At 41.5% G+C, this 11,023-nt stretch overlaps 1 protein-coding gene across 1 annotated transcript; it reads left to right on the top strand.

Annotated features, from left to right (window-relative positions):
* The first annotated feature begins 1,356 nt into the window (after positions 1-1,356).
* Positions 1,357-3,756, top strand: LOC121400526. The gene is made up of 3 exons (XM_041583778.1): positions 1,357-2,017; positions 2,245-2,407; positions 2,998-3,756. The coding sequence occupies exons 1-3, from the start codon at positions 1,828-1,830 to the stop codon at positions 3,635-3,637; spliced, it is 993 nt and encodes a 330-aa protein (XP_041439712.1). The 5' UTR covers positions 1,357-1,827; the 3' UTR covers positions 3,638-3,756.
* The last annotated feature ends 7,267 nt before the right edge of the window (positions 3,757-11,023 follow it).

The following is an 11,023-nucleotide window of genomic DNA, read 5'->3' as shown; positions in this document are numbered from 1 at the left end:
ATCCCGCCGCCGATTTAGATTCAAGTCGGCGGGGAGGCATTTCGGGGAGATTAGTCGCCCGAAGAAGAAGCAATTTGTCACTAGCCAACTAATCTCCCCCAGTAGTTTCACATGCCCCTGTCCTTAAAGGGATCCTGTCATCGGAAAACATGTTTTTTTCAAAATGCATCAGTTAATAGTGCTACTCCAGCAGAATTCTGCACTGAAATCCATTTCTCAAAAGAGCAAACAGATTTTTTATATTCAATTTTGAAATCTGACATGGGGCTAGACATTTTGTCAATTTCCCAGCTGCCCCCAGTCATGTGACTTGTGCCTGCACTTTAGGAGAGAAATGCTTTCTGGCAGGCTGCTGTTTTTCCTTCTCAATGTAACGGAATGTGTCTCAGTGGGACATGGGTTTTTACTATTGAGTGTTGTTCTTAGATCTACCAGGCAGCTGTTATCTTGTATTAGGGAGCTGCTATCTTGGTTACCTTCCCATTGTTCTTTTGTTTGGCTGCTGGGGGGGAAAAGGGAGGGGGGTGATATCACTCCAACCTGCAGTACAGCAGTAAAGTGAAGACAGACGCGAAGATTTGGGGAGATTTAGTCGCCCGGCGACTAATTGACTCTTCTTCGTGCTACTAATCTCCCCAAAAAGGGCTTTTCGGGGAGATTAGTCTCCCGAAGACAGCAAAGTGGACCTGCACCCCAAGTATTCATTGCAAATCCTTTTCGATCATCTTACTTTCACAAAAGTGGAAAGTGAAAGTAATTGACTGCCACACCTTTATGCCTGAGGCAGTCAAAATATGATTGACAGCTCAGATTTCTAAATACATTTATAACAGGTTTGTATATTAATAATTGAAAAAAAGAATGGGGTTTCAAGTCTAATTTGCAAAGGACTTTTATTATACAGTTTTAATGTCTGGGTGACAGGGTCCCCTTTAATATAAATCATACTATTAATAATTTTTTTTTTCAATGAATAATAAAAGAAGAAAGCATGTTAACGGCCATGACACATGCGAAGATTAGTCATAATAAATTTGCCCAAAATCTCCCAAAAATACTTTCCGACTTTCAAAAATGTAAATCACTTGCAAAACATGCATCACTTTATTTGCTTCAGGCATCCTCGGAAAAACTAAGCAACACAGATGTTTTCATACCAGTAATTTACATTTTTACTGACAGGAAAGCAATTTTGGGAGATTAGTTGCCTGCAGTAAAGCAAATTTATCACAGGCAACTAATTTCCCAGTGTGCCATCACCTAAAGATATTACAGGCACTACCTGATATAAAGGTTGTGGTGTGGTTTTGTTTATGTAAGTTTAGTGAACACACAGGCACACCCAAACTCTTAGGGCTATTCCACACGGGGAGATTCGCCCGCGACAAGTCGCCGCGGTTAGAAAATCAAGAGTAGCGGCGACAAAACGCTCGTCTTGTCTTGCAATAGGCAAGACAGAGAAACGCAAGATACCTGCCACACCAGGCTACTAAAAAGCGCCAGTAGCCTGAAAACGCATGGAGACCCTTTTCGAAGCGACAAGACGCGGCAACAACGAAAAAAGCAAATGCATAGGAAAGCATACGAAAATGCGTGTAGCAAATAGACGAGGCTACTAACAGCGGCGATACATTACGACATGACGCATACGTAATTGCGTATGCGAGGACACGACCGTAGATTTCACGACCGTAGATGTCACGGCGACAAGACGTAGGCGTGAACGTATAAATCACGGCGTTAACACGGACCCGCGAATTTCAAACTTTGTTTGGTCGAGGGACATCGCGGTGCGACTTTTCTCCTGCGCCAACACATTTTGGAAAAATGTCTTTGACAAAGCTGTATGTTGATACAGACAAGCTGATTCAATTGGTGGAAAACCGACCTGCTCTCTATATGACAGAGCAACCGTTATATCACAACAAAATTGCTAGGAGACAATTGTGGGATGAGGTGGCGGTTGAACTGTTTGAAGGCTGGGAAGCTCTTTCGGATGTTGAAAAAAATTTGCGAGGTAAGTGATGGCCACAATTTTAGTTGATATAAAGTTTAGGGTATGTCTGCCACTTTCTTTTTTTTAAAATTGTTATACCGACCGAACCTTATACTGTTATAAGCTTATGTAGGGGGTATGCATACAGCCTGTGGATGTGTTTTTTTTTTCTATATAGGTATGTGGTAATCATTAGTATGGCTTTTTCTTTTTGTTTAGTACTAATATTTATTTTTTCTTTGTCCCAGTCAAAGAAATGCAAATGCGCTGGAAGCATGTTCGTGATTGCTTTCGTAGGGAAGTGGCTGCCCAGAAGACAGACACACGGAGTGGTGCATCGCCTTCCAAACGGAAGAAGTACATCTATGCAGAACATTTAACATTTTTACTACCTGCTTTTGCTAAGAGACAGTAAGTCAATAATCCTCCTTATTTTTGGGGGGTCAATAATCCTCCTTAATTTTGGGGGGGGGGTTGATCAATGCTACATCATCATTTTTGGTAGCTTATGAAAAGTTTGAAAGTATGTCTCCTTATCAAAACTGTTATAATTACTTATTTTCCTATTTCTTATCTCAAAATTGTTACAAAGTATGTTATTTGCACCTGTTAGCTGTTCTGAGCTCTCTGGCAAAATTAAGTTAGAAACCATTTTTTTTGGCTGTTCAGTGCGGAGAAAAGAGGGACTTTCCAGTACAAATGAGGGACTGCAGGTTGAGTTGTAAAAAAGTTGGGAGGTATGCATCATACTAATCTTGGACTGGGCCTATATAGAAAGAAGATAAATAATTGTTATTGGGATAACATTGTAGCCTTTGATTATATGAACTTCAGGTGGACTCAGTGAACTCCATTTGAATTTTACCTACCCTGGTATATATATGTATTACTGTATATGTATGTAACACTACAATGCAGAGGAATGCCAGAGTATACAAAATGTATGCATTTAAGGAAACAATGCCTTGTTGTAACAGTATTATTTTTGTATTTGCCATTAGAACTTCTAGCAATCTGGATGATGAGGTTCAAGAAACAGTGGATCCTGCAAACAATAACAGAACTGTTACACCAACTGGCACTCCTACAAGACCTAGCACTTCCAGTACCACTGTCACCTCACCTGGCACTTCCAGCAGTACTCGCACTCCACCTGGCACTTTAAGCAGCACTATCACCCCACCTTCACAATCATCTCAATCTGACATCACTCGGGCAGCAAAAAGAAAAAAATCAAACATTTCATATGGTGATGTACAAAATATGCTGTCCAAGTTATGTGATTCGGTCTCATCTTCCAGAGAGGCTTCCCAAGAATCTTCTGCTAAGAGGGCCTATGCCTTTGAGGATTCTCAAGAATTTGCCTTTTATACTGGTTTAATTCCAACCATTATGATGGTTCCTGAGGGGCATATGCAAATGCTGAGAATGGACTTTTTGCAGTTGCTATATAAATATTTACCCCAAGGCAATAACGTACCAAACAGGCCTCTTATGCACCCACCGCAACCATTTCATCAACCCCCACAATCATTCAGTATGCCTCAAAGTAGTACCCCAAACCCTTATCCTTACCCTTTTCCATACCCTTCGACTTCACAAGCATGGGATCCTTCCCAAAATTCATTTACCGACCTTTAATATAATTACTGGTTTGGTATACCATTAACTGTTATGCAGTTTATTATGTTTATTAATGTATACTGTTTATTCAAACAGATTGCACTTTGCACTTTGTCTTTTTTAGTTATGTTTTTGCACTTTTTTTTCCATTGTTTCTAAATAAATGGTGAACTTGTTAAGCTCAATTCTTCCTTGTCTCCATATTTTTATAAAAATGATAGACAGATATCCATAAGGTGGAAAGCTTTTACTTAAAAAACTATTTACAAAAAAAAAAAAAAAAAAAAAAAATTACATAAGCTGGTTTTCCAGGTCCAGCACCCGATTTTTAAGCTGCCGCACTTCTGCCACCAGCCGTGCATGGTCCCAGTTTTCATCGTCTTCTATGAAAAAAAAAAAATATAGAATTATTATAATAAACTCATGTTTAAGTATATCATAACATTTTTTTATGTGGGGGGTGTGATGTCATCTTGCAGCTACCTTCATCTGATGCACGAGCCTCCTGTTCTGCTACCTCCACTGGCAGCTCTGCTTCCATGAACTCCTCTGCAGCTTCCACATCGGACTGCTCAGCCTCCAGGAAATCTGCCTCCTCCTCAAGTGGAGGCACTTGCTCTGCAGCATCAGCAGCTCTGGCCTGTGGATGTCCCCCCTCCTCCATATCAGAAAGCTCTGCCTCCTGCTCAACAGCAGCTCTGGCCTGTGGATGTCCCCCTGATAGAAAATTATGTAATCAATTAATGGATATATTTAATATATGTATTGTTAAGGTTAGTTTAGAAATAGTAAATACTCACTGAGATGGTGCAGCTGCACTTGCATAACATAATCTGGGTCCCTCCGCTTTAAATCTGACCACAGTCGCTGCAATGTGCGGCGGTCCAGATTTACCCCATGGTGATGCCTCAACCTGCGCCGGAGCCTGCGCAGCAGGCTCTGCTTATGTGCCCTTTTGTTGGGCATCCACATAGGCAAGTTGTCATAGCTTTCCGCCTGCAGAAAGCTAGCAATTTCCCAAGTCTGTCCATCAGTAAGGGAGTTCAGACCCACCATTCTTGCGACTTTGCAAAAAACAATGACGCAGGCTCTAAAACGCACGACGTAACGCACGACGTAACGTATGAAGCATGACGCGTACCGTCGTATACGGGCGTATTGTCGTGGCGTATTTTCTATATTCTTTGACGTCTGCGTGTTGTCTTTAGACAGTTCTGAGGGATAGTCCCTCTTTTAACCACTCAACCCTCTATCACATCCCTCTTTTGTACTGGAAAGTCCCTCTTTTATCTGCACTGCCAGAACAACCAAACAGTTTCTAACTTAATTCTTAATTCTGCCAGAGAGCTCAGAACAGCTAACAGGTGCAAATAACATACTTTGGAACTAACTTAATTGGCTTTTGGAAGAGAGCTCAGAACAGCTAACAGGTGCAACTAAGGTACTTTGTAACAATTTTGACTCTGGTTGGTGCTGGTGGTGGTGAACTACTAGGAGGAGCAGCACACCAGTAGGGATGTAGCAACTGTTCTGCGGCGAACTAGTTTGCGCAAACTTCAGCCGTTCGCGTCATTTCAATCAAATGATTTTCATTCAATCGAACGCTAAAATCGTTCTAATTGAACGATCGAACGATTTTAGCGTTTGATTGAATGCAAATCATTCGATGAATGCTTGCAATCGTTCGATTCGGAACGATTTTTGCGGGTGTTCGAAGTTCGCGAACGTTAGCATTTCTGTCGGTGTTCGCAAACCGCATTCGCGAACACATAATTGGCAGTTCGCTATATCCCTACACACCAGTCCCACTCCCCAACACAGCTAGACTAAAGCACTGGGCTCTTACAGTAGCAAAGTAAATTGTCATTTTAGTAACATTTCAGAAAAGACAACTGAGTAACACCAATAGATTGTGAAATAAACAGTTTTTTATTAATACAATGTAGACAATGAGTATTTTAATTATACGTATCTATGCAACTGTATGCAACTGTATGCAGACTAAATTCGGTTCAGCTGCCATGGTATAGCTCCATCAGGAGACATGAAATAATTTGCAAACTGATCCCGAACTCTCATCCCTCCTGTTGGACCTCTAACAGGGGCCCAATCAATATCTGGGATATCATCAGTCAGGGTGTCTTGAAAGTGATAGCCATCCCTAAGGCGAACAAAATTGTGTAGGACACAACATGCTTTTATTATAATGTCCACAAACTGGGGTTCCAATTGTATACTTGTATGGAACACACGCCATTTGTTTGAGAGAATGCCGAAAGCACACTCTACCATACGTCGTGCTCTTGATAAACGGTAATTAAAAACACGTTTCTCTATTGCCCTTTGTGACCCTGGGTAAGGCCGCATTATATTTTCTGTGAGACCAAAGGCTTCATCTCCCACAAAAACATAAGGCAAGGAAGGTGCCGTGGTCCCAGGCAATGGTCTAGGAAGAGGTATACCAAGTGACCCTTCTGATAATCTGCGTCCCAATGCCGAATGCCGGAAAGCACTGGCATCACCAGTGCTTCCATAGGATCCCACATCAATGATAGTGAAGCAATAATTGGCATCAACACTAGCCAGAAGGACAACTGAAAAGTATTTTTGTAATTAAAGTACTTTGATCCACTTTTGAATGGCATTGTAACTCTGATGTGCTTTCCATCCAAGGCCCCCAAGCAATTAGGAAAATTGGTGTGTTTGTAAAAATCTTCAGCAATGGTACGCCAAGCATTTTCATTTGGGGGCGGCATGACAATTCTTTGCAGCTCAGTCCAAATAATCTGGACTCGCCGCGACTATTCGCCGCGACTTTTAATCCTCAATCGCTGGCGAAACTTTGGCGCTGGCGTCTATGGGAAATCGCGCAAAATCGCCAGCGTAAAAACACACGCGGCGATCTTTTTTCTATTGTCGCTCGAAATCGCCTAGCGAGGCGATTTCGAGCGACAATAGAAAAAAGATCGCCGCGTGTGTTTTTACGCAGCGATTCCCCATAGACGCCAGCGCTAAAGTTTCGCCAGCGATTGAGGATTAAAAGTCGCGGCGAATAGTCGCGGCGAGTCAAATCGCCGCGCTATCGCTTAGTGTGGCCTTACCCTTATAGTGCTTCGACCAATTAGGAATTGAAAGTACATAGAAGCAAATGACTGTCCAGTCGCTAAAAACCTGAAGGAAAAAGAAAAGATAAGCATTACTACTCTGATAAAAAAAAAATATATTATGATAGGGAGGACCTGTATTATTGCTAAAATACACATATACCTTTCTCTATCAATCTATCTATCTATCTATCTATCTATCTATCTCTATATATGTATACAGTATATCCAGCATATATATATACACACACACACACCAAATTGCCCATACCAGTCACCTAAAACCATATATATCACAAAGAAGCAGCAAAAAAAAAAAGCATACCAACCTTAGTGTCACACACAGCCGCTCCTCTGGTGAGATTGAACCCCTCATCAAACTTTGGGCACGACACAGTCCTGGTTTTACAATGCTGAGAAGTTCATCAAAACTTGCAATCGACATTCTGAAATACTTGAAGAATTTATCAGGATAGTTCCGAAGTTCACCATATAAAACATGAAATTGTCCATTCCTTAGCCGCTGATCAGTTAAGGGATGAACCCAATATTTTCTAGCAGCAGCAGCCCTTTCCTGTTTATCTTTCTCTAGCAAATAGAAATATAAGTAAACCAAAAAAAAAACAGCAGCCAAATCTGCTTCCATTTTCAAAAGACGCTGCGAAAACACGCCGAAGTAAACACGCCAGCAACAACAACACTGTACTGTTGGTACTTCCGTCCTTTACCCATAATACAGTTTGGGCGGAGGAAGTACTGGGATGCACCATGGGAAACATAGTCGCGCGTGAGCCAAATCGCTTCGTTTTTTATGCCTGTTTTTTTCATGCGCTTTGTCGCCGCTACTCTTGATTTTCTCACCGCGGCGACTTGTCGCGGGCGAATCTTCTCGTGTGGACCAGCCCTTAAGTGTCGGGTGGGATTGACACACACCTGGAACATTCATAAAACACTACCGGCACACAGAACTGCTCCTCCTCAAGGTGATCCTCTGTATTTATTGTGCCAAACAGGCTGCACATATTTGGAGGGTAAGGACATGGTAGGGAAACTGAGGAAGGGCCATGCGGTCCCGAAACGTTTGAAAATTGAAGTGTTGTGAGCACCATGGAATAAAGTTTGGGATTCACCCGTTTGTAGCAGACAAGGTATTGGCTTTCCATTTATTTTTGACTATTTCACTGGCGAGTGGCTAGGCCAGAGCCTCTACCAAATTCCCCTATCTGGACTTTAATAAGGACATGGTAGGGTACTGAGAACAGTTATTTTTCTTAGATAGATATGGCTTAGTTTCTTAGAGCACTTTTTGAAACTGCATCTGTGGAATACATTTGTGGATAAAAAAATGTAACTATTGCAGGCAATCCAGTTAGCAGCAGTAAGGCTAATGTGAAACAGCCAATGGGGGTGGATCTGTTGTGTGTGTTCTGTGCAGTTTTCAGCACAAAACTGTGTAAGTATGCATTTTCATTCCAAATATGCTCGCAGCTGCACATAGGCAGCCTAGGGTGACAATAACCTCAGGGCTAGCAAGGTATTGGCTTGTACTAGTGCAATGACAAACAGCGGTTTCAAGATCAGAAGGGAGATAACCTAGGCACTGGGTTGAAATATAAAATGCATTGTGTGTTAATTCAGTTGTACAACAGACATAGAGCCACAGAACACACATCAGGGAACAGTAACACAAAAAATAAATAAAGTGTTTTGAAGTAATGAAAATATTATGTAGTGTTGCCCTGCACTGGTAACACTGGTAAAACTGATCTGTTTGGTTCAGAAACACTACTATAGTTCATATAAACAAGCTGCTGAGTACCAATGGCGGATATTGAAAAAAGGCTATATGACACAGGATAAATAGTGGATAGCAGATAACATTATATCCCAAAGAGCTCATCTGCTGTGTAACTTGAGCCTTTTCTCTTTTGAATAGCTGCCCCCCATTGCTACACAGTAGTAGTGTTTCTGAAGCAAACTCAACAGGTTTAGCAGTGCAGGGCAACACTGCATTATATTTTTATTACTTTAAAAGGAGAAGGAAAGTTGTTAACCACTTGGGGGAGCCAAATTTTAGGCACTCCCCAAGTGAATGTATTTACTTACCTGAAATCCCGGGCCGGTGCTCCTATCAGTAGTGATGGGCGAATCTGTCGCGTTTCGCTTCGCCGAATAATTCGCAAATTTCCAGCGAAATTCGCGAAACGGCGAAAAATTTGCGAAACGAGATGCACGGCCCGATTTCGTCGCGCGTCAAAATATTTTGTCGCAGACGCAAATAAGTGTTTTAACGCGCGCCGTTATTTTTGACTCGCACTGCAATTTGATGAAACCCATCTTCTATGGGTGTTTTGTTTGTATAACCTTTTTTCACCTTTGGGGCTACAAATAAAAAATTTTCCCTTAGTTTCAAGCTTTGTAGTCTGTGATGATAAATGAATATGGTATCTTTTGCTTTGTGTCTGAATGTGCTGAATTGGATTGGACTCCATGGGAAGACCAATACACATGCGTGTTTCACTTAGTATACTGCTACACACATGCCCTGCATTGTTAGAGGACTCCTATCTTGGAAAAAATGGCTCCCATTTTGCAAGTTTCTTAAACTTTTAACGTTTGTGGATTTTTTCACATTACCTCTGGTCAACTGGTAATGGTATCTACTACTATTCTATATCACTGTTTAACCAAAAAGTACCATCTGTACTTTATATATCTAATAGTAGATTACTAACACAAGTACAACTAATAAATCTGAACAGATAGTATCTGGATGCTTTGTATCTCAGATAAAAATGAATAAACCATATGTTTATGTGAATGAACCTTATATTTACATCATGTAATTGTAATGATTCTGAAATACTATGTAATGTAATTTTAATGACTCCGATTAAGAATAGTCATCGTTGTGTTATTAGAATCCAAACAATTTCAAGTACCATGTGAGTATTAGTTTAGTTAAATGAAAAATTAACTCAAAATATAGAGATATAATCATATAAAAACTTTTTTAATATATACAAAATAGCAGAACGGTGCTAGGCCAACAGATGTATATCTACATTACAGTGGAGAAGGAGGAGGAGGAGGAGCAACGACCCTCTGAAGGGACTCCACTATCTCCCTGACCTCTCCCAGATCTTGCCTGATGGCATTGACCTGGTGGATCAGGGTGACCAGGAGCTCAGTGTGGTCATAGTAGGCATGTTCAGTCTGTGTGCCTACACTGAGCTCCTGGTGTGGTGGTGGTGCCTGGTCCGGTGGTGGTGCCGCCGCCCGTTCGGGTAGTGGTGCTGCCCCGTGAGGTGGTGGTGCCGCCTGGACAGGTGGCAGTGCTGCCTGGTCAGGTGGTGAAGGCGGTGCTGCCTCGTCTGGTGAAGGCGGTGCTGCCTCGTCAGGTGATGGCGGTGCTGTCTGGTCAGGTGGTGGTGGTGGTACATCCCCATCACCATCAGAATCATCCTGGATCCACTCAGCTGGCAATGAATAAATTTCAGTTTGAGTAACACAGCAATTGCATTTGTACAGTATGAATTATACAGGATAAGGTGTCATGTTGTAACTACAGGAAAATTAACTTTATTGTAGTTAAGAAGGGAAACCTATTTATTCCGTTTAAATAAATCTACCTTTATGTGAAGTAAAATTCTTATTAGCCTTGTCACAGGCCTAAACAAATACACATTTGCTCCAAAATACCAAAATAAATAGGAATCAAGTGCAGGGCAAGATTTACATAGTAGGCACCCCTAGGCCCACTGGCATTCGTCGCCCCTGTCCCCTCCCCTTTATTCGGGCAAATTTTTATCATCTGGACAGGAGCAATGGGGATTGCTGCATGGGAAACTATTGTATCTCCTGTGCATCCCCAGTGTTTCTGAACCAATATGGGTGTGGTTGGGCAGCATGCCGCCCCCTAAAATCCTCTAGCCCTAGGCCCGGGCCTTGGTGGCCTTTCCACAGATCCGAGCCTGATCAAGTGGCTTTATTGTAGTTAAGAAGGGAAACCTACTTATTCCGTTTAAATAAATCTACCTTTATGTGAAGTAAAATTCTTATTAGCCTTGTCACAGGCCTAAACAAATACACATTTGCTCCAAAATACCAAAATAAATAGGAATCAAGTGGCTTTATTGTAGAAGGGAAACCTATTTATTCCGTTTAAATAAATCTACCTTTATGTGAAGTAAAATTCTTATTAGCCTTGTCACAGGCCTAAACAAATACACATTTGCTCCAAAATACCAAAATAAATAGGAATCAAGTGGCTTTATTGTAGAAGGGAAACCTATTTATT

This window comes from Xenopus laevis, chromosome 2S, assembly GCF_017654675.1.
Source record: "Xenopus laevis strain J_2021 chromosome 2S, Xenopus_laevis_v10.1, whole genome shotgun sequence".
Classification (NCBI taxonomy): Eukaryota; Metazoa; Chordata; class Amphibia; order Anura; family Pipidae; genus Xenopus; species Xenopus laevis.
Note: the sequence above shows the minus strand (reverse complement) of the source record. Positions and strands in the feature narration are given on the sequence as shown.

Coding starts and splice junctions, on each gene's coding strand:
- LOC121400526 (XM_041583778.1), top strand. CDS start 1,828: ATGTCTTTGACAAAGCTGTATGTTGATACAGACAAGCTGATTCAATTG. Junction 2,018..2,244: donor TGTTGAAAAAAATTTGCGAG/GTAAGTGATGGC, acceptor TCTTTGTCCCAG/TCAAAGAAATGCAAATGCGC. Junction 2,408..2,997: donor CCTGCTTTTGCTAAGAGACA/GTAAGTCAATAA, acceptor ATTTGCCATTAG/AACTTCTAGCAATCTGGATG.